We start from the raw sequence: 22,895 nt of genomic DNA on the forward strand, positions 1-22,895 counted from the left end.
ACAGCACTTTCTCCACCACACCTGCTGGGCTGAGACTGGAGTCTCGTTAGTGTTCCCACTGGAAAGGTTTTTTTGATGCAAGTTACTCTGGCTGGTCGCTGTTCCTGTGCTGCACATTCTTCCACTAGAAATAAGCATTTCTCCAGTCTTCCCTTTTTTTGTGACTTCTGCTTCTTCAGTTAAGAGTTAAATAATAATTAATGTTGCTCTAAAGATGAGTTAAAAATCCAAAGTGCAGGCTAGAGTCCTGCTATCAGGGTGTCATGTTTCAGGGAGCTGGTTAATGTCTGTCAGTTTGGTGTCATTCAGAATTGCCCGGATTCTCTCCAAAGAGTCAGCTTGCCGGATCCGCTCTAACTGCACCTGGAGAAACAATGCATTGAGTTCAGTGCAGATGCCTCCACTTAGGTTTCCTGAAGTTTACTTTGAACTTCAGAAATGGAGCAGAAACAGAGCAGAAATGGAGCAATTAATTCAGAGAATAGTCACTTCAAAGAAAGAAAACAGCAAAAATAATCAAAAATTTCCCAAAGCCGCTCTCACAGACCTAGCACAAGATGCTGGGACCATGGACATAAATGAGAGACTGAGCCCCGAGAACCCACAGTTCAGATGGAGAAACAAGGTGTGAGAGAGTTTTGTCACAGTACAGTAAATGTCCCTGTAGATGCCCATCGAATGCCAAAGCACCATGAGCAGGAGACTGCAGCCCACTTTGGGGACCTACAGAGGGTATTATGGCAAAGACAATCCTAACCTGGGCCTTGAAAGGGTAAAAGGGCAATGAAAGCAAGCTGCCTACCAGAGGGACACCGCGCCGTGGCTGAGCAACCACAAGCAGCTCTCACACATACAGGTATGACGTGAGGCAGAGAGAGGAACAAATAAAACACATGGCTAAGCCTGCTAGGGAGGGGTCTTACATGGTATGCTGAGGAGTTTACAGCTGAGGGTTAAGGTGGCAAAACCAGCGAGGTGCCGAAGGGAAAGGAAAGTGGGATAAGCCTGAAATATATTTCTGTTTCAAATGACCAAGCAGCTGTTTGGGGCCAGGGTTGGGCAGCCTTCGTCTCTAAACCTCTAGCTCTTATTGTCAGTGGTTGAGTCAGGGATTGGCAAGCCTCTCCTGGGTACCAAGATCCCCAAAAGTGCCTTGGTGCAGAGTCCTGGGGTACCCCGAATGCCTCACCTGAAGGGTCTGAGAAAGTTTTACAAAATCTCTCTGGACTTGCTCACTGACATCTAGTTCTGTCTGCAACCTCTGAGCTTTGTTCTTCTCTTCAAACATGAGTTGTTCAACGGAAACCTAGAAAGTACAAGTTTTGAATGAGGGTTAATGCCAAAGAGCCTCGGGTCAGAAGCACTTCGGAAATTTAGGAACCTGTGGTCTCCTACCCTCGAGAGGACGGTGGATGCCCATGACAGTCATGGATCCTGTTCGCCTCCCTTCATCTACACAGCAATGGGCAAGCCACCTAGCTATCTGCTCTAGGTCCTAAAATAAACTGAGTATGAAAGAAGAAAAAATAAAGTGCTGCACCCCCCACTCCTATAGGCTCACCCCAACAGCCTGGTGACTGATCATCAAAAAGCATCTGGGTGGGGGGCCTCCCTGGTGGTGCAAGGGGTTAAGCGTCAGCTCTAGGAAGCTATCCGCAGCCACTGCAGCACAAGTTCAATCTCCGGCCAGGGAGGTGACCCTCGTGGCACAGCAGACCTTTCCTGTCTCGCCCACTGCTCCCCTCAGCAGTGTATTTCAGTAGATCCGCCTGTTCTGCTCCCCAACTCTGTCTCTGGTGAATCCTCTCACCCCCTGCACCTCTATATGCATAAACAAATAAATCTTTAAAAAATAAATTACCAACAAAAATATCACCTTAGCAGCAGTCTCTTTCTTTAACTGTTCCTCCAAAGTGATTTTTATCTCTTGAAGACTGTCAAGCTGTTGAGACTTCTCTCTTAATGTGGACTCCAACTGTGAAATTAAGAAGGAAAAAACTAAACTCACAGAAATGCCTGAGGATCCTGTGGCCTGGAGATGTGCACCCCCCAACCCTCAGGGACTCCTAGACCTCAGACGCTGGCCATGCTTACGTTCACTCTTCTCACCCTTTGATCTCCGTGGAGCTTCAGTTTATTTTCAGGACCTTTTCTATCTTTCATTAAACATTAGGCATCTATTATGTTCTAAGGCCTTGGCAAGGAGAGACAGACATGTAAATAATTATGCCACCTCCCTGGTGGCGCAAGGGGTTAAGCATAGCACTATGAAGCTAGCCACAGCCTCTGCAGCAGGAGTTCGATCCCCGGCCTGGGAGCAACCCACAGGCGCAGCAGACCTCTCCTGACTTGCTCGCTGCTCTCAGCAGTGTATTTCAGTCAGCCTGCCTGTTCTCCTGCCGCCCGCTGCTCCCCTCAGCAGTGTGCTTCAGTCCTTCTGCCTGCTCTGCTCCCCGCTCTGGCTCTGGTGAATTCTCTCACCCTCCCGCGCTTCTGACTGTACCCAATGCTTGTATAAACAAAACAAACAAACAAACAAATAAATAAATAAAGCATGCCTCTATTAAAAAAAAAATTAAAAAAAAAATAATAATCATTACGGCACATGGACATGAAGGAAGAAATACTTAATTCTACTGAAAAGTTGGGAAGAACTTCCCTAAAGAGATACCTGACCTGTAAAAGATGAAAAAATCTAATGGAAGGAAAAGGATGGTAAGGGAGAGAAAGTAAAGTGAGATAATCCAAAAAAGATGAAGTGGATAACATGTATAAAAATATGTTTAGGAAATGTGGTGATTCTTGCCTACACTACAGCACAGAGCGCTGGGGCTTGGAGGCTGAGACCATAAAGGCAGCGGTGAGGCAGGAATTCCTGGCCAGGCTAAGAAGTATGGACTTGATCCTGGAAATAGAATCACTAAAGGAGTTTTAATCAGACTGGGACACAGTCATTTGTAATTTTTAAAGCTCACCTTGGTTTCAGTGTGAAGATAAACTGGAAGGAGATAAAATGTGGGAGCAGGAAAAGAAGTTAGATTGTTAAAATAAGTCTGGTGAGGACTGAAGTCTGCAACCACAGTGGCAGTGGCAAGAGTTGGACACGTTTCTGGTAGTTTCTGCCAATGCAACCTTGACATTACAGTGGTGGCAGAAGACAGACTGCAATGGGTTGTTAGAACAGGGCATCAGGAGAACAAGGCATCAGGGGACTTGTGGGTTTCAGTGGGAATCTAGCTGAAGATGCAAGATTTTTTCATCTTTTTACAGGATGCAGCCTAGACAGACAGAAAGCAAAGAAATAAAGAAGTTGCTAAAGCTAAGAGAAAAGGAAAAGTTCAGAGAATTAAAGATCTCTGAATTGAGGTACTCAGATGGGTCCATGAATATAGAGCTGGAGGGACAGTAGATTGGGGTGAGGGATGTGAATGAAATGTCAGTGGTGGGGCAAGGCACAGCTCAGCATGTGGGAAAGAAGGGCAAAGAGGAGGTAAAAGTCACTGATCCATAAACAAAGAGGCCAGGGAACAGACTGGGGCCATTTAACAAGGTCTTAGTGTTATCTAAGAGAAGACTCTAAGTCAGCTAGAAAACACCACTTCTTGTTTGAAAAAGATTTTATATATATTTCTAGTGTAGCTTTAAGTACAGACTGTGTCATGACCATCTGACTATAGTGGAGACTGCGGGGTGCAGTCACATCTTGGTCCTCCCTGGACCACCTCCAGCTAACACATGCCCTGACACAGGACTCAAAGAACAGTCTCCACTGTCCTCACATCTTAATCCTGTCATATTTTCCCCATGAGACAAGTTTTGTAAAGGGACTATGTCTATCTTTTATTTGTTGAGCTTAGCACAGCAGGATTCAATAAATAACTAGTGATCGCTGACAGAATTAATCTGAAACTCATGAAACTCACCAGTCCTTTTTCTACCTTTATTCTTTCTAATTCAGCTTTTAGGCTAGAAATGGAGGCTAGAAGGGGGGAAAAAAAAAAAAAAAGGAAAGGCAAGGTTAGCATTTATGATTTGGCATTTAAATTTTTGTCTTAAAATATCCCTTTCTACTACAAGCTCAATCTCATACAATGGAAGGAGTCAACATACTGAGAGCATGGGAAGAATGCAACACTCCTTTGTCAAAAATTTCCCCAACTAGGGCCTCCCTGCTGGCACAAGGGTTAAAGTCTCAGTGCTATCAAGCTATGCCAGCCACTGTGACATGAGTTTGATCCCCAGCACGGAGCAACCCACATGGTGCAGCAGACCTGGTCTCTCCTTTCTCACCCGCTGCTCCCCTCAGCAGTGTATTTCAATAGATCCACCTGTTCTGCTCCCCACTCTGTCTCTGGTGAATCCTCTCAATACCCGCACCTCTGGCCTGCACCCCAGCTCTTGTATGAATAAATAAATCTTTTAAAAAAATTTTTCCCCAACCAATCAAGCTCGGGCAGAGGCATACAGTTATCAGAAACTATCCACACAACTCTGGGGTGGGGGTTGGGGGAATGAGATAGCCCCAGCAGGAGTGTGTCGACAAACTGAGGTATTGCAAGGAAATGCCCCCCATCTAATAATGTTCCCCAATGGTCTGGCTTCAAGCTTTCCTAGCTACTACTAACTGCCAAAGAGTAGCTCATTTGTCCTGTTTCTTAGTTTTTACTCCCCATTATTAGATGTATCAGAACACCTAGAAAAATGGATTAAGTGCTTGATTCTTTCCTCTACTTTCATTTTCCACACTGCATGACCATATATTAATTCTTGTAATTAGAAATTTTCTTTTGTGCCTCCAATTCTAAACTATATCACTTTTATCTTCACCTATTTCTTCCTTGCAGTTTTCTATTTCCAGCTGCAGAGTTTCTTCAAGGTTTTCTTTTAAACACTGTTCTGCCTGAATTTGCTCTTTTAGGAAAAGTATTTCAGCCTTCAGCTTTTCTTCCATGTGGTCTGCTGCTGTCCGCACATGAATGATGTTCTCGCGGTATTTTAATACCAACTCCCGAAGTGCCTGGATTAAAAAAACAAATAGTTATTGGGTTTGTGAGAGTGAAAGAAAACAAAGAAATGAAATGAAGCTGAAGATTTTCTGCAATCAGAATTTCAGACGTTGTTTTAAATGGTTCAGAATTTAAGACTTTGAACTCCAACCCACTTACGGGCTTCAAGGGGCACATGCTATATCAACAGTCAGTTTATTTTCAGTCAATGTGTATTGTGAACTATATTTTCCTTTCAAAACTGCTTCAGAAGCAGAAAAGTAAAAATGTTAGATGGCTTACAATGTGGCATTTACTATGAATAGCATGGGAACTTCTATTATTTGCTTAAGTTTGAGGGGAGTTAGGGAATGAGGGCCAAAAAGTCTGAAACTTAGAAGCCAAGTGTGAAACTCTTGTGAAACTATGTTAAGCCAGAGGCAAATATAACAAAGAATGCCTTTCTACGATAATCACTTGTTTTCCTATAATTCAGTTTACTTCTTATTTTTTCCCTTAACTTTTGTTGTCATTCTTTTCAAAATCCTCCCAACTATATCCTAAAGAAACCCTAAAGTAAAAACTAGAATTCCTGATAACTACCAAAAGTATAAGTTAAAGAAGAGTAAAAAATAAGAGTATAAACTGTAACACAAGAAAAATTTCATAAAATGCATTACTGAGTCAAGTCTAAGAATTAAAGTTTATATACTAATTACATCCTTCAAAGATTCTTGGGACTTTTTAGGAATTGAAATTCTCTAGAAAAAATGGAAGAAAGGACTCTTTAATACCAAAAGAGAAAAGTTTAATAACGGTCAGTTGAAAGTAGCATGCTGATAGTAAAAGTAGACAGATTCCCAAAACGTTCTCTTTGATGAGATCAGTCACCAGTTTCAAATGGAGAGCTCCCTCTCCCAAGGTGCAGAAACCTGAGCTGATATCACAAGTTGGGGATGGAAGTGGGTTAAGAGAGAACAAGGAACTAATGGCAAAGTAGGCAGTGGAGCCCTGGTAAATGAGCAAAATAAAAACAAAATAACAACAAAAATATCACAGCATTGTTCACATACATATAGGGAGAAAGAATAAGGTCCAAACTATAGAGGTTTAGTTTGCAGAGTAGAATAGGGGAAAACTGTTACTTACAAAACTATAAGTTTCTATAATGTTTGATTTTAAAATAATTTATAAAAAAAGAATGGAAGTATTAAAAGTGTCATAAAAGTTATTAGAAGACAAAAGGAAAACAGGGTGGTAAACCCTTTGAAGTACTAGACAGAAAGACATTACAAGAAGCCTGCTTGGTGACCTAACTTCTGATGCATTCTCCATCTGGACCTGCCAGAATAATGTACAGATCTTTGATTTGGCAGAGATTCTTAGCTATGACACAGAAAATATTAATAGAAAAAAAAAACTGGATTTTATCACAATTAAAAACCTTTGTGCTTCAAAGGACATCAAGAAAGTGAAAAAGACAATCCAGAGTGAAAGAAAACAATGCAAATCATTTATATGCTAAGAGAATGATTTATATTGAGAAAACATAAAGAACTCTTGTAATAATAAGCAACCCAGTTTAAAAATGAGTGAAGGATCTGAAGAGACATGTCTCTAAGGAAAATATACAAATGGCCAATAAACACATGAAAGATGCTCAATATCATTAGTCATCAGGGAAATACAAATCAAAATCACAATGAGATACCCATTAGGAAGTTTATAATCAAAAGTGAGAGAACAAATATTGGTGAGAATGTAGAGAAATCCTCAGATGATCTAATTTTTTTTTTTAAATATATTTAAAGAACAGGTTTATTAGGGAAAGGGACAGAAGAATAAAGGAAACTTGCATAGACACAAGCAGGCAGGAAGAGCTGCCCTGAAAGGAACAGGTTTGCTAAGAGAGGCTTGCATGCCTGCAGGCTGGGGTGGCCTTGAGGAGAGCAGCCTCCGCTGAGGGAGGTCAGTGAAGAGAAGTCCTGGCATGGTACAGTTCACGGGAAGGCAGGAAGCTGCTGCCCTGCAGGAGAGAGTTGGTGAAAAGAAGCACCAGCATAGTCACAGGCGGGCAGATGGAGTGCCGCCCTCAGATGATTTATGACCCAGCAATTCCAATCCTAGGTTTATACCCAAGAAAAATGAAAACATGTCCACATCAAAACCTGTACATGAATGATTAGCATGTACATGTTAGCATTATTCATAATAGCCCAAAAGTAAATTCAATTTAAGTGTCCATTAACAGACAAATAAATTCACACACACACACACACACACACGCAGCACAGTGTTATCTGGTCATAAAAAAGTAAAGTAAAGAAATGGACATGCTACTACATAGATAATTCTTAAACAGTATGCTACATGAAAGAAGCCAGATACACAAGATGATAAAATGTCCGATTTCATTCATGTGAAAGTCCAGAATAGGCCAATCTATAAACAGAAAGTAGACTAGTGGTTCATTAAGGTTGGGAGAAGGAATCAACGATGAAGAAACGGTTTCTTTTTGAAGAGATGAAGATATTCTGAAATTGATTGTGATGGTTATACATCTGAGAATATACTAAAAACCAAAGAATTGTGCACTTTAAATGGGTGAATCGTTGGGTATCTGAATTATATCTCAATTAAGTCTTTAAAAAAATTAGAGCCATTTCAGAAAATGTACTTGTTTATATTTTTGATCATGTGGAAAACAAGTCACCTCTATTGTTTCCGGGAGAATGAAGTCTTCTGCTTGCTGTAAGGAAACATGCAAGCTATGCTTTCCCTGAAGACTGTCATTATCTTTTTGTAACCTCACCAGCTCTTCTGAAACCTGTTCCCGTGACTGCATCAGCACTGCCTAGAATAGAAACAGATACTAATCACAGCCAGAAAGGTAAATCCTATCAGCTGGTAGCTGCAACAGGAAAAAACGAAAGCCAAACCAAATGAGGGATGAGAAGAGAGGTACATAATAAAGTTCTATATATGACATGAAAACCAGTTTAAAGATTATTTGATTTATAGCCATTACATATATTAAAGGGGACAGGCAACAAAGCAAGTATCTGAACTAAATCTCCACTGTTTCTACCAAAAGCTTAAAATGACTGTCTTCCCCCACATCCCTGGACTACAGAAGGAACAGTATCTCTAGCTCATTGGAAAGGGCTGACATAGTCAAGACCTGTATCAAATAGAGCATGTACTCCAAAACAATTCCTATTTCCTCATGGCATGCATTCAACAGAAGCAGAGAGAAGCAAAAAGCAGCATCTTCATCTTTCATTGCATACATTTGTTCAAGTGCAGGATCACTGTGAATGGCCCAGGGAACACAAATATTGGAGGCCATTAAGAAATATAGGACACTTAAGTAACTCATTCTTAAAATGGAGCATTCTATTCACATATAAAATAATTTTGGGTATTTTTTATGAATTTATATCAATATAAAGTTATTCCAGTTAATTTAAGATAAAATTCTGCAGAAGTATTTAATATCTGCTGATTTTAAATAATTTTAAATCATTATGTATAAACTGTACATTATTCACTCAACATTTATTTAGCAGGTAATAATCTATTTAGTTTTTTTTTTAAAAAGATTCATTTACTTATTTATGCATAGAAGAGCTGGGGAGTAGGCTAGAGGTATGGGGCGGGGGGGGAAGAGGATTCACCAGAAACAGAGTGGGGAGCAGAACAGGGCAGATCCACTGAAATACACTGCTGAGGGGAGCAGACAGCAAGAGAGAAGAGGTCTGCTGGGCCACAGGTGGGCTAGCTCCCTGGCCAGGGATGGAACTCAGGCTGCAGCAGTGAAAACATGATAGTGCTGAGGCTTAACCCCCCTAAGCCACCAGAGAGGCCCTAATCTATTTCACATGTTGCTGTTCACTGGGAACAGAGATAAAAGGCAGATAATTTTCTCTGGAGAAGTTGAAGGCGCAGCAGAGGGAAAGATAAGTAAGCCAAAAATTTCCCAAGTGTCATGACAGAGAATGGTACGGCCATGATAAAAGGACAAAAGGGTATCAAATTAGGGGAAAGGACTCAAGAACATTTTCCAGAAGTAATAACTGCTTCTTAAGCAGGCTGCTGTCTGGAAGTCAAGGTAATGCCTAACTTGTGATCAGTTCTGTTGGTTCTCATTATCTTCAGACCAGAATCAGTTATGCTTTATTATCACTTTCAATCCACTTATACCATATATTAGTATCCTACTACTTTTGGGATATAAAAGGGAAAGAAGAACTGTATACTGATTTATTTTTGTAAAGACAGAGGAAAAAACAAAAATTAAATGATCATTAAAGGGGGTGGGTAGGAACAGGGGAAAAAGGACAGGGAATGAAAGTGAGACTTTTGGATACTGCTACATTTTAATAGTTTTCCATTTGTATGTTCAAGAAAAAAAAAGAGTAAATTAAAAAAGAAAACAGCAAATCCCAAACCATAATACAGAAACAAATGGTACTAACTATATTGGTAACAAGTGAAAATCAGCTCAACTGACTTTTGAACACAGTATCCTAACTGTAAATCTTTACCTGGGATACATTCTAAGAACAGAAAGAAATATAAAGAAATGTTGAGCTTTACTTAGTAGATTTACTATTGACAGCGATATTGGTGTGGTCATTCTGAAACTATTTTGTCCCCACATTTAGCTAAGTGATCAAGCTGTAACAACAACCAAAACGCCCATTATTACATACTTCTTGATGTTATGAATTTCCCATTGAATCATTTCATCTATGTAGTATTCCTGCCAAAATGTCTAACCTGAATCTACTCATATGGAAATAATCAGACATATGTATTCTATAAGGATAACTGGTGTGGATTCTTCAAAAATGTTAGTCATAGGGCCTCCCTGGTGGTGCAGGGGTTAAGTCTCAGCGCTATTAAGCTATTCCCAGCCACTGCAGAATGAATTTGAGTTCAATCCCCAGCCAGGGAGCTAAGCCACCAATGGCGCAGCAGACCTCTCCTATCTCGCCCACTGCTCCCCTCAGCAGTGTGTTTCAATGGATCTGCCTGTTATGCTCCCCACTCTGTCTCTAGTGAATCCTCTCACCCCCGCACTTCTGGCCTACACCCCGTTCCTGCATACATACATAAATAAAAAATTAATTAAAAAAAAGTCATAAAGTCACACCCAAAAAAAGTGACTGTAAGAAACTAACGTGACAAGACAGCAAAATACAATATGTGACTCTTGACTGATTCCTGGATCCAACATTTTAAATAAATAAACCATTGCCAAGAAATAATCAAGGACTTGGTTAGATTTTTAGAATATAATAACAGAATTTTGGTTACATAGAATAATTTCTCTGCCTTAAGAAACACAAAGATGGCAGATGTGTCATAATGTTCCAAATGGCTAAGAAGAAAAACATACATACACATAATAATATATACATACATACATACATATGAAAGAGACTAAAAGAGTAATTAATTGCAAGCATGTAAAAATGTAGCAAAATTTTACTAGTAAATTTTTTTTTTACTTTTTTTTGTTTGTTTGTTTATTTGTTTGTTTGTTTATACAAGCACTGGGTACAGTCAGAAGCGCGGGAGGGTGAGAGAATTCACCAGAGCCAGAGCGGGGAGCAGAGCAGGCAGAAGGACAGAAGTACACTGCTGAGGGGAGCAGCGGGCGGCAGGAGAGGTCTGCGCGCCATGTGGGACCCTCCTCAGGTGGCCGGGGAGCAGCCAGGGATTGATCCAGCACCACAGAGGCCACGAGGAGCTTTGCAACCCAGCACTCAACTGCTGCGCCACCGGGGAGGCCCCTACTAGTAAATTTAAGGAAAGATTTTTATGAGTGTTCATTCCATAAACCTCCCCATAAATAGGAAATATTTCAAAATAAAAAGTTACAGTAAGATATCAAGATCCCCACCACAACCACAGGTACTCTTCTCTGAAGGGGCATAAGAAACCGAATTTCTCTCTCTCAGCATAAGAACTTTTAAAGGAAATTTTGAAAAAAAGGGTAATACAGTAGCATTAACAGAACCTCAACCTTAATTTCAAACATTCTTCAATGTCACCTGCAACACATTCATTTAACAAGGAATCAACTGTTTGCAAAGGTTTTAAAAGAGCAGAAAAAAAGATGAGAGAGTATAAGGAGGTTATGCACTATGAAACTCTGGCAGCATGTAACAGTGTTCTTAGGTCAGTGACTATTACCTTGTGTTCTCTAGTTAATGGAAAATTATGAAACTCTCTGGTCGATGATAGGGATGAGATGCTTCCCAACAAAACAGGACTAATTTAGGGAGCAGCTTGAATGCCATTCAGATACTGACCTAATGCCAATCAAAAACCATTACCAACTGACTTGAGGCTTTTGTTTCCTGTCACCCTGGGGGAGATGGACAAGAGGCAGCTCTGCAGGTCCATCCCAGCAGGACCAATTCTGCTATAATTTACAAAGGGCTATCTATCAGATGCAGGGCTCCAACACTGAGAAAAAGAATAAGGCAAAATGAGCCAGAATAAGAAGGGAGGCCCAAAGCTGGGGTACTATTTTGCAGAGATTCCAAACAGCTCTTCAAGAAGCTCTCTGCTCCATCCCCATAATCTTATCCATTACTAATGTTATGTAGGCCCTGAATAACATAACCATAACCTGAAAACCATAGACACTTTGACCAGGGAGTTAAAAGTTCTATTAATAGGGCCTCCCCAGTGGCGTAGCGTTTGAGCGCTGGGTTGCGAAGCTGCCCGCATCCTCTGCAGCGCCGGTTCGATCCCAGGCTGCTCCCAGGCCACCGGAGGAGGGTCCCACATGGCGCGCAGACCTCTCCTGCCGCCCGCTGCTCCCCTCAGCAGTGAACTTCGGTCCTTCTGATTGCTCTGCTCCCAGCTCTGGCTCTGGTGAATTCTCTCACCCTCCCACGCTTCTGACTGTACCCAGTGCTTGTATAAATAATAAATAAATCTTAAAAAAAAAAAAAAGTTCTATTAATAGATGATTTCAAGATAGAACACATACATATAAATTAATACATAATGAATTTTTTTTTAATTAAGTGTTAACTTACCATCTGTTTCTGAACGTCCCTCTTTGCCTGGGAAAAGCTCTGTTGTAACTCGTCAAGTAAGATCTCAGATGCTTGGGCTCTTAGGGCAAGTGTAGAGATCTTAAGGGAGAGAAAAAATGTACATAAAGAAAATATACAGTTAGGAAACTGGTAATTCTTCTCCTAGTTAACATCCAGGATTGATGTTTATTGTCCACTGTAACCCACTCACTATTCATTCAACATATAATGTGTGGCTCTGCCTTTCAGATCACACAAGGCACTACCCAAAGTCCCCAGTGTCACATGCTGCTACAGATGAGAAATCGGCATGGTGTCTCTAGACAAATATCAATCCATGTGACCTCATTATAAAAATTAATCTTAAAGAAGCTAAAGAAAAATCAAAAGAAATGTGAAATTTCACACAGTTCAAAGGACAAATGAATCATTTCTGCAACTACCTACTATCCTCCAAGATGATTTACTTAGAGCAATAAACACAAGGTTGACACCACTGAACTCTACACTCCCGTGACTTGGCTTTAATGTTCCTGAAGGGTTTATGTGAAAGTTAATGACTCATAGAATAATCATAAAATAAAATAACTTTTTGACATTTAAAACATGATTATTATCAGAATTCTGCTTCCAGTAATAGCAGATTAGTTAATGTAAACCAACCTTTTATTAAGAAATAGAAAACCTAGACTAAAATATGAAAACAACCATTTGAAGACATTGGAGAACAAGGCGGAAAGAATCACAGAGCCAAGGACCTGAATGTGGACACCTGGAGAGTTGAGTGCACCATCTACAACAGCTCTTCTCTAAAAGTAAATGCCAACTCCAAAAGAAACAGGTGACACTGAAAAGCTGAGCAAAGCATTTGAGGATGCTCAGAAAACACCCTGCACTTTAGATTGAGGCCCCAAAGGGCCACACTGAGGGGTAAGAGAGGAATTTAAATAATCTAATAACCTTCAGATAATCTCAATTCATGCAACTGGATTACAGTAATACCCAGAATCATTAGTACTACTAGTTGCCTGCTTCTCATAAAGAAAACGGTTTTATATCATTTCAACAATTTTTCACATTCAATGCCTAGCCCTCAAGTAAAATTGCACATGAAAAGGATATTTTCCTGACATTTTAAGGAAAAAAAAAGGGGAAACAAATGGACATTATAAAAAACTAAACAGATTGTAGAAACGGATCTAAAGGGAATCCAGATATGTGACTTATTAGAGACAGACTTTAAAATAACTATACTTGGCCTGTTTGGTATTTAAAAGACAAAATTTAGAACTGCCAGAGAATTGGAAACAATGAAAAATAACCAAATAGAAATACAATGCATACAAGGCCATTTATCTTAATATTTGAATGGATGAATTAAACAGATTATACCCATCTGAAGGGAAAAATTAGTGATCTAGAAAACATCAGAAGAAAATAAGCAAAGACAAAAAAAGAGTCCTAAAACTGACCCACACATGTATATTCACCTGACAGAGAACAAAGATAACTTTGAGAGCTGTGGGGGGAAATGACCAATTTACTAACTGGTACCAGAACTTGTTATCCATATGGAAAAGTGAAACAAAAATTTACCCTGACCTACAGCATATACACATACAGCATATATACACTAGCTGGAGTTTAGAATATAAACATGACTCTAAAACAAGGAAACGTCTACAAAACACATGAAAATAACTCCATAACTGCAGGGTGAGAAAATACTATCTTAAAAACCAGGGCAAAAAAATAACTAATAGAGAAAAGATAATAAATTTGATTACAATAAAATTAAAAACTTCTGTTCCTCAAATGATACTATTCAAATAATGAAAAGTAAGGAACTGAGTAGAAGACATATGCAAGACATATCACCAAAGGGCTCAATAAGTTTAAATAAAAGAATACATAACATAAAAAAAAATAATAAAGCCTAAACAGACATCCTAACAGAAAAATTAGCATAAGACTTGCTTCAGAGCTGCGGGAACTCAAGCTCTCACACACACACAATATGATACCCTAAAGGCCAATAAATATGAAAAACGCTAAGTAAACACCGGAGAAATGCAAACAATGAAATACCATTCCACACCCACCAAAATGGCTGTAATTAAAATAACAAAAACAAGTTTATGAAGACTGTAGACCAACAGGAATTCTTCTCATACACTCCTAGTGGGAGTATAAATGTGTACAATCACTCTGAAAACTGTTTGGCCTTATAATCTACTAAAGTTGATGAACATTTTGACCCAGGCATTCCATTCCAAGGCATATATCCAGCAGAAACTTATGCAAGAAGTCATAAAAAGAAATTTCAAAGTAGGAATTATGCATAATATCCTAGAACTGGAAACAACCCAAACTCTCATCAACATTAAGATGGACAAACTATAATATATCCACAAATGAACGAATTACTGCTCCATGCATAGTGAGTAGGAATATCACAACGTTGAATGGACAACACATATACCAAAGAATGCATTCTATATACTTCGTTTGTTTAAAAAAAAAAGAAACACAAAACAGTCACAATTAATCTGACAGTGTTAGAAATTAGCACAATGGTACCTCTAGGGAGGAGGTAATAAGTGGAGGGGGAAATGAGGACTTCTGGGGTATTAGTTAATATTCTATTACTTGATCATTTTTTTTCTTTTTAAAGATTTATTCATTTATGCATACAAGAGCCGGGGTGCAGGCCAGGGGGATAAGAGGATTCACCAGAGACAGAGTGGGGAACAGAACAGGCAGTTCCACTGAAACACACTGCTGAGGGGAGCAGTGGGCAAAACAGGAGAGGTCTGCTGCGCCATGTGAGTCGGTTCCCTGGCTAGGGATTGATCTTATGCTGCAGTGGCTGTGGATAGCTTCACAGTGCCGCAACTTAACCCCTTGCGCCACCAAGGAGGCCCCTCTATTACTTGACCTTGATGGTGGCTTCACAGATGTTAGCTCTAGTATGTTTGGTGTATCTGTGTAAGATGGATTTTTTTCCTAATGGATGCTATAATCTGAAGAGTCAAAAAGAAAATTAAAAATAGTATCTTTCTTGTCATCAAGTTGCCTGTACAGTAGAAAAACTTAATAAAAATCAAAAAGGAAAGGAAAATCTGAGTCTCCCGATATTCATAACCAGTTATTTTAAAAGTTGATTTTTAAAAAACCTGTAAAACAGATACCAGAGAAAGAACAGTAAGATATCTTTTTACCTGAAGAAAAACAGAAATGCTATCTCTTCAGGGCAAGAAACAAAGAATACTGTGTTTTCAGAACACAGTTGTTTTTTATTTTAAACAACCCAGTCATCTTCCAGGGCACAGTCTTAAAACCTTCATTTACCTGATGACTTGAATCTTCAGTGCTCTGCTTTATAAAGTCTTCCAGTTCCTGTTTATCTTTCATTGTCTTCTCTAACTGGTCATTTGCTTGCCTTAGCATCACCTGCAGTTTTTTCACCTATGCAGTTTTAAGTGTTAATTAGAAGAAAGTACCAAAATTCCTTCATAAATCAAACAAAAATCCTTAACTTGGGTAATAGTTCTAAAATATCTCATCTTTTTCCCCCTAAAAACGATTTTATATTTGTTAATTCAAAAGGAGAACAGGTGAAATCACCGTATTTGGCAATTTTTCACATATATTATCTCATTTGAAAATATGTGCTTTTCTTCCTAGATCCGCTAGGCTAGGTCACTGGCCTCCCTAACTCCAGTCTGTCCGCTGACTCCAGTCCACAATCCCCACTAATACATTTTTTTCTTTTCTGAAACAAAATTCAAGTCATATTATTTCCCTACTTAAAATCTCTAAATGCCTCTCAAACTCTTCAGGGTAAAATTAAATCCCTTCACAATCATCAACCCTCCCTCATGCTCTCATCATGGTCTTTCTTTAGTAGCTTCCTCTCCCAATACCCCCCCTTCTTACCCCCTACCACACACATGCCATATGCCTAGCTACTTCTCCACAACACTGAACTCTTTTCTTTCCTTTCCTTGAACATCCTTTCCCCACTTCTATTCTTAATTAACTTTCACTCCAGCTTGAAAACAACTCAGCTCAAGCGTTACCTTCCCTGAGCCAACTAGTAAGTTAGCTGCCCTATCCCTCCTCTAGTTCTGTGTGTACATCTACAGGAACAAAGTATATTTAACTAATGGCTTAGCTGGCAACACTCAAAGTGTATTTTATCTGTATTTGAATGCCCAAGAGTCCGCAGAATTCTAAGCACAAACGAAGCATCAGTAAAATGTCTATTGAAATGACTAGAATCTAATAGCCCATGTCCATGTCACACTGTAAGAACTGTATTAGTTTTACAAGTAACTTTAGAAATTTATCTTTAAATCATCTATGAAAAAAGCACATATAAGAAATCAATGCCAATGACATTGGAAAATATTGAACAATCATTCTTATTTTCTTCATATTATTTTGAAGACCATGGGAACAATCTTCATACCAAAGAACAATTTGGAACTATAAATTAATTTTCTTTTCCTTACTCATACTTTGGCAAGCCTACTCAAGAAATTCTACCTATTTCCCAAATGATATTAAGGAGCCAAGAATTAAGCATGTATTTGGAAAGATACTTAAGATTTGTTCATTTCAGCATACCAAATCTTAATTTCTATGGCCCCTATAAATCAACATTAATTCAACAAATTTATGACAAGATGTAGCCAATAAGCAATGCAGAGGCCAAATACTGATTAATATAATGTTCAATTAAGCTTTTATTCAGTTAGAGGCAATAATCAAGTTCTTATCTGCCAAAATTTACAAATGATAATGTACTTTCACATGCATATATATATTCATGACAATACCATTTTTAGGTCTTGGGTGGAAGGGGCAGAGAGATATGCCAGATATGCCAGGGCTACTGAACTGACCTGTGTGGTATTGGGCAAGTTAATAAAACAGATAAACAACAGAGGCTATGTGCTCCTGCTGGAAATGTAACTGGTATTTCATGTACCAGATTATTTCATACTGAACAAGATGGATACAGTTCATTAAGCAAATGACAGAGGGAAAAAAGAAGTTAATTCCATACCTTCAATAAAATTACAACAGCTCACCAACCCAGTATATCCAAAAGAAACTCACCTGATCTCTTGTTTCAGCCTCCTGAATTTGAATACCTTGTAACTGTTTTTCATAATTGGAACACATATCACAACGTCTACCAAGTTTATTTCCAGCATTATGTACCTGGAGGGCACCAAAATTACCTCTTATCAGCCATAACAAAATAATTCTACATCACATACTTGAGGAACACATGCACAGACTTACCTATGTTATTAAAGTAGAACATGGAGTAAATAATTTCTTCAGGCTTATGGCAAGAAGTTAAACTATAGAATCAGATTTTAAAAGATTTACAAGCTCCATTGCAAATGTGGTAGTAAAATAAAAGGCCACAACTTTATCATCATGAAGCTAAGGACTGAAAACACCACATTTGAGGAAAAACAAGTCAAGCAAATGGTATAACACCATGGCACTCACAATTTAAATCAATACTACTCAGCCAAGGGGAGTGAAAACAGGGAAGCAGTGCCAATTCACCATTTTACCAGCTCCAATTACAAAGTAGTATGAAACTATTAAGTAGCACCTTCTCATACATGTTTTCCATAAGGCTAAAGAGAATAGTTTCTTTTCAGTTTAATAGGCTATTCCACATACTTATCAACAGCTTCTTTAAAGAGAAGTAGCTGTGAGTAAAGGAAAGCACCAGAAGTCAGAAAACCTGGATTCTAACCCTGATATTGCCATTAAATCAAAGGAAGAATTTGAGTGATTCACTTTACCTTTCAGAGACACTTTCTTCACTTACAATTGGGGGACAACCATGCCCTGATTGCCTCATTAATATCATGAAGCTCAAAGAGATCAGGTATATAAAAGGATTTTGTATTCTATAAAGCACTCTGCTTTATTTCATTCAATTTCTTACCTCCTAATCTTCTGAGTTTGTAAATGGTATTAGGAAGAAATTTAACCTCATTGAAGATTGTCTTCCATTCTCTTCTCTTATTTTCTACTCCCTCCTTATACTCACTCTCAGCATCAACTGCTAACAAATATTTGCCCTTTAGATCTCAAGGAAAAATGAAAGAGTATAAATTTGGGAATATATTGAGATTATAAAAACCTGCAAAGCAAACCAAATTCAAGCTACTCATAAATTTGCTATGCTTTTCAGGAAGATTGCTCCAACTTCAAAAGTGTGATTGCAAGTGGAAAAGCTGACACTAAATGAAATTAGTTCCCTCCTTTGTCACAGTCACTAGGAACAGCCAAAGCAGACTATGACAATGGTCAGACAATATGGGTTAACATATACTTGGAGGGATGCTTGACTCCAGGTGCTAGTAAATGAACAATGAATCCCAGAGCTACCAAGTATTCTCAAAGCAAGAGGAAAAAATAAGGAAGATAACTCACCTCTTTTTGTAGGAGATTCCATTCTGTCTCACTGACTAAGCGGTAACCACTGGGGGACATGTAAGCACTTTCCATACCCTGTGTAACACTGGAGAGGAGGGACGCCGTCTCTTCTTGTTCTGGTGTCATCGCCTTGATTGCTCTTTCCTGATCTTTGGTTAACATAAACCCACTTGGCATTTGCAGTGACCCAAGGGAGGCAGTATCAAAGTTCTCAGACACCGAATCTGCTCCAACCAATGGTCCAAAATCTGATTCGTCCAGGTTTCCAGCAGATTTTGCTTTGTAGTTATAGCCTAAAGCTTTAGATTGCAGTGAGCCTGAGGTTCCCAAGCTGTCTGTAGACTGTGCTCTCCTGAGTCCATCTTTGAACATGTCATTGTCCGATTTACTGAATGGGTCTCCAGATGGCAACAGTAAGTCTGCATCTAAGGAATGGACTGAACCATGGGTACTATCTAAATGTTCCTGAAATGTGAAAAAATATATTGCCAAGTTGCAAGTCTCTATATTTTCTTTTTTTTTATTTTCTTTTTTTTTTTTTAAGATTTATTTATTTATTTATACAAGCACTGGGTACAGTCAGAAGCACGGGAGGGTGAGAGAATTCACCAGAGCCAGAGTGGGGAGCAGAGCAGACAGAGGACAGAAGTACACTGCTGAGGGGAGCAGTGGGCGGCAGGAGAGGTCTGCGCGCCATGTGGGACCCTCCTCAGGTGGCCAGGGAGCAGCCGGGGATCGAACCAGCGCTGTAGAGGCTGCGGGCAGCTTCACAACCCAGCGCTCAACCACTGCGCCACTGGGGAGGCCCAAGTCTCTATATTTTCAAAGAGACAAACCACCATATATTGAAATTACTTTGCCACATGTTACATAGGATGATCATTAATGTGCTACCTTCACATATTCACGGAATAATTACTAAGTTTCTACTATGCCAGGCTCTAAACATTCAGGATACAAAGAGTGGACAAGATACAACTTGTACAACTCTGACCTCAAGGTGCTTATAGTTTCATGAAAAAAAAAATAAACAAGCAGGCTATCAGAACATTATACTTAGTAAAATGACAAGAGTAGCACTAGGAATGATCTGGGAGTTCAAGAAGAAGAATTCAGCCCAGACATAAGGAGTCAGGGAAGGTCTCTTGAAATTCAGGGCTGGGTATTTTGAATATGAGGTGGTTATGGTATATCCAAGTAGAGATGTCCACTTGATAGAGGACCATGTAAGTCTTTACATAAAGATAGGGCATATCCACTGCATAATGATAAAGTCACAGCAGCAAATCAGAACACCTTGGATAAGTCTGTAGGATGAGAAGAAGGCCAAGGGATGAACCCTGAAAAAAACCAACATTTTGGGGCTAAACAAAGGAAGAAGTAGCTAGAGAAGCAGAGGAAAAATGAGTTTAGTGGTATACTGGAAACCAAGTTTCGAATAAGGTGTAATCACAATGAATGTGGTATACTAAGTGAAAGAAGTCAGTCAGACCAAAAAAAGTATTGTATGATTTCATCTATATGAAATGTCCAGAACAGGTAACCAAGAGAGTCTAAAAGCAAATTAGTGATTCCAGAAGCTAAGGGGAAAAAACAATGACGAATGAGTCCTTAACAGAAATGGGGTCTCCTTCGGGGGTGATAAAAATGTTATGAAACTAGACAGAGGTGATGGGTGCATTTACACTATGAAGGTACTAAATGCCACTGAAATGCACACTTCAAATGATTAATATCATTTTACATGAATTTCATTCCAATTAGCATATTTGCAAAGTCAAAAAGCACACTACTGGCATTCCATGATGCAGCTGCAAGTTGCACAGTGAGTTAGGAAATCAGGAAACTAGGAAAATAGGAAATTTTTCTTGGAGACAAACTTATTCCATTTAAAGGACTAGTCTTTATTGTAACATATCCTTTATAACTTTTGTTGTTAAATGCCCTGCCTTTTATGAACTGGAAAACTAAAGAATACAGATTTTTAAAAAAATATTTTAAATTTATCCTTATTTGGTATAATAAAAAGTCAACACCTTTTATATTAATTCTTTTTAAAGAATTAATTGTTGAAATTCAGATGGCAGAGGAACACAAATCTAGTACATATTAAACTAGTTATGGCAAAGGTCCCAAAATAAGTATTCGAATAAACACTGGCATGTCAATGCATTCTGTCTGCTTACAAAGAAGTCTGACATCTAAAGGTATCATATACAATTCTGCTGTGACACCAAAGAGAAAAAGGAACTCCAGCAGAAAAGTTGAGGGCTATTTTAAAAACATACTAATAACAGTATAAGGGACACATACTTCTAGCAAAAAGGGAACATAAACTGTTAATGTGTTTCTGTAATTAAACAGTATGTTCTAATCCCATAAAAATGTGTATGGCCTTAAACTCAACAGTCCTTTTCATAAAAATTTATACTAAGTACATAATCAGGTAATTCCATAATGATTTCAGTATAGGGAAGAATTATACATAAAAGCATTATGCATAACTTATAATAAAAAATTATACCAATAAAAAATGAAAAGCCACTTGACTAATTAGCATGTTAATTATGTTTTTAAATCGTTATATTTTATGATGTTTTTGACTGTTGGGGAGCCTTGCTGACTGGGGAGAGACTGCCCCTCCCATGGTAGCTAACTCCTAGACATAATAACAACTTGTCTATGAAGATACCTTTCTAAAGAAATCAACCAATACCAATTCCACACACCTCATCCATCCAACTCCTTCATGTAACTCTTAAACACCAAGCCAGTATTTCCCCTGCCCTGTGTCAACCCAGGACCAGGTACTAAAAAACTAAAGACAGACTTTATGCCCTAAGGCACAATGGGATTATTCAAAATAGTCTTTCCTATACTATTTACCCTGCCCTGTCCTGCCTTTCCCGCAAAAACTCCTATTGGCTGGGTTGATGCTTTCCTCTTGCTCCTGCTTTTGCCTCATGACTAACTGGTGCTTTTTCATATGGCTCTACATGCCTCTCATTTTAGGTGAACTGTGATTAACATTACACTTCTTGTTCAATGGCACTCACCTATACATATTATCCCTTAACAACTCTTACAAATTAAAACCTGGGCACAAATCAATTTGTAGAGAATTAAGCTATTAAATATCATGTTTAGGGAAAGCATTTTTGCCAAAACTTTTAAACTTAGGTGGGAAATGATATTCATTAAACAGTTACAATATGAATTATGTTTGAAAAGTAAAAATTAAAAAAAAAATGTTATCTTTGGAAACAAAAAGAGAAAGAGGGAAAGGACAGGCACATACCAAAATGCTAAGTGGTGGTGATCTCTGGACATCAGAATTACCTATCAGTAATTTTACTTTGTATAACCTTTCTTTCTGTACTTTCCTTTGTCATAATGAATACATATTACTTAAGTAATTAGAAAAGTATATTCTGCCAATTAAAGAAGATACAAGGTTCTATAAATTTTAAATGTTTTTAGCAAGAAATCTAAGTGTCAAGAGCATTTCATATTAACTTTAAGCCAACAAGCTACAATAAACTGTAGTAACTTTCAACACAAAACATGTACATTCAACACTCAAATTACAAAATACCAGATCTGATCATCTAAAAGATATTTCAAATATTAGAAAAAGTTATGTACACTATATCACATGTCTGTTCAGACAGAACCAAAAATAAGAAAAATGCTTCATTCTGAATCACAACAAATCTCCCTCTCCTTATTTCCTGCTAAAATATTTTTTGAAGTTTGAAACTTTTTCAAACATTCTGGACATAGAACTGCATGATGCAAAAACTACATAATGTCTGACAGCACCCCAAAATTAAGACATTCTCCTGCAAGTCTAACTATTTAAAAATGCACAGCATAATCAGGTGAAGTGACCTTCAGTGTATGACCCAAAACAAAGAATGTATAAAAACAATTACATCATACTTTCTATGTTCACTGGAAATTTTTAAAGCATTTTTTAAATGTTAAACAATCCATAAACAGGAAGTAGATTCTATACAGGTCTAAGTAAATCTTCAATCTAAACAAAAACATGATACCACTGAATTTGAGAAAAGACCCTTATCTAACTTAACTGAAATTGGTTCACAAGCCAGGAAAGTATGAAATTCTAAACAGCAGGGGCAGTATAAATAGGAATATGCACATGGACAATAAGCAGAAAGATCTGGCTATGATACAGCCGACTGTCTGATAAGGCTAATGAGTCATTCAACTGTAGGCCCTTGTGTGCCAAATGAGGGAACTTAAGTTTTCACCTAAAGGCAGTAAGAGAAGCATTTCCCTTATTGAAAAAGAGGTATCGTCACTGAGTCTTGAAGAATGAATAGAAGGATTTCCATACTCAGAAAGG

General features: G+C 38.5%; 1 protein-coding gene across 6 annotated transcripts in view; it reads right to left on the minus strand.

The window, feature by feature from the left end:
• Positions 1–261: 261 nt before the first annotated feature.
• RABEP1 (rabaptin, RAB GTPase binding effector protein 1) overlaps positions 262–22,895 on the minus strand; it is a gene marked incomplete at both ends in the record, with an annotated part of 81,892 nt that continues 59,258 nt past the window's right edge. For 5 of the 6 annotated variants that reach the window (XM_084236646.1, XM_084236645.1, XM_084236643.1 and 2 more), the window contains 10 exons: positions 262–363; positions 1,190–1,306; positions 1,877–1,975; positions 3,924–3,979; positions 4,828–5,017; positions 7,699–7,839; positions 12,047–12,145; positions 15,398–15,514; positions 17,174–17,278; positions 18,521–18,988. In XM_084236646.1, the coding sequence (XP_084092772.1) occupies positions 262–363; positions 1,190–1,306; positions 1,877–1,975; positions 3,924–3,979; positions 4,828–5,017; positions 7,699–7,839; positions 12,047–12,145; positions 15,398–15,514; positions 17,174–17,278; positions 18,521–18,988 (1,494 nt within the window). The remainder of the gene's footprint in view (positions 364–1,189; positions 1,307–1,876; positions 1,976–3,923; positions 3,980–4,827; positions 5,018–7,698; positions 7,840–12,046; positions 12,146–15,397; positions 15,515–17,173; positions 17,279–18,520; positions 18,989–22,895) is intronic. The other variant, XM_084236644.1, reaches the window with a different exon arrangement.

This window comes from Talpa europaea (assembly GCF_964194135.1).
Source record: "Talpa europaea genome assembly, chromosome: 7".
Taxonomy (NCBI): domain Eukaryota; kingdom Metazoa; phylum Chordata; class Mammalia; order Eulipotyphla; family Talpidae; genus Talpa; species Talpa europaea.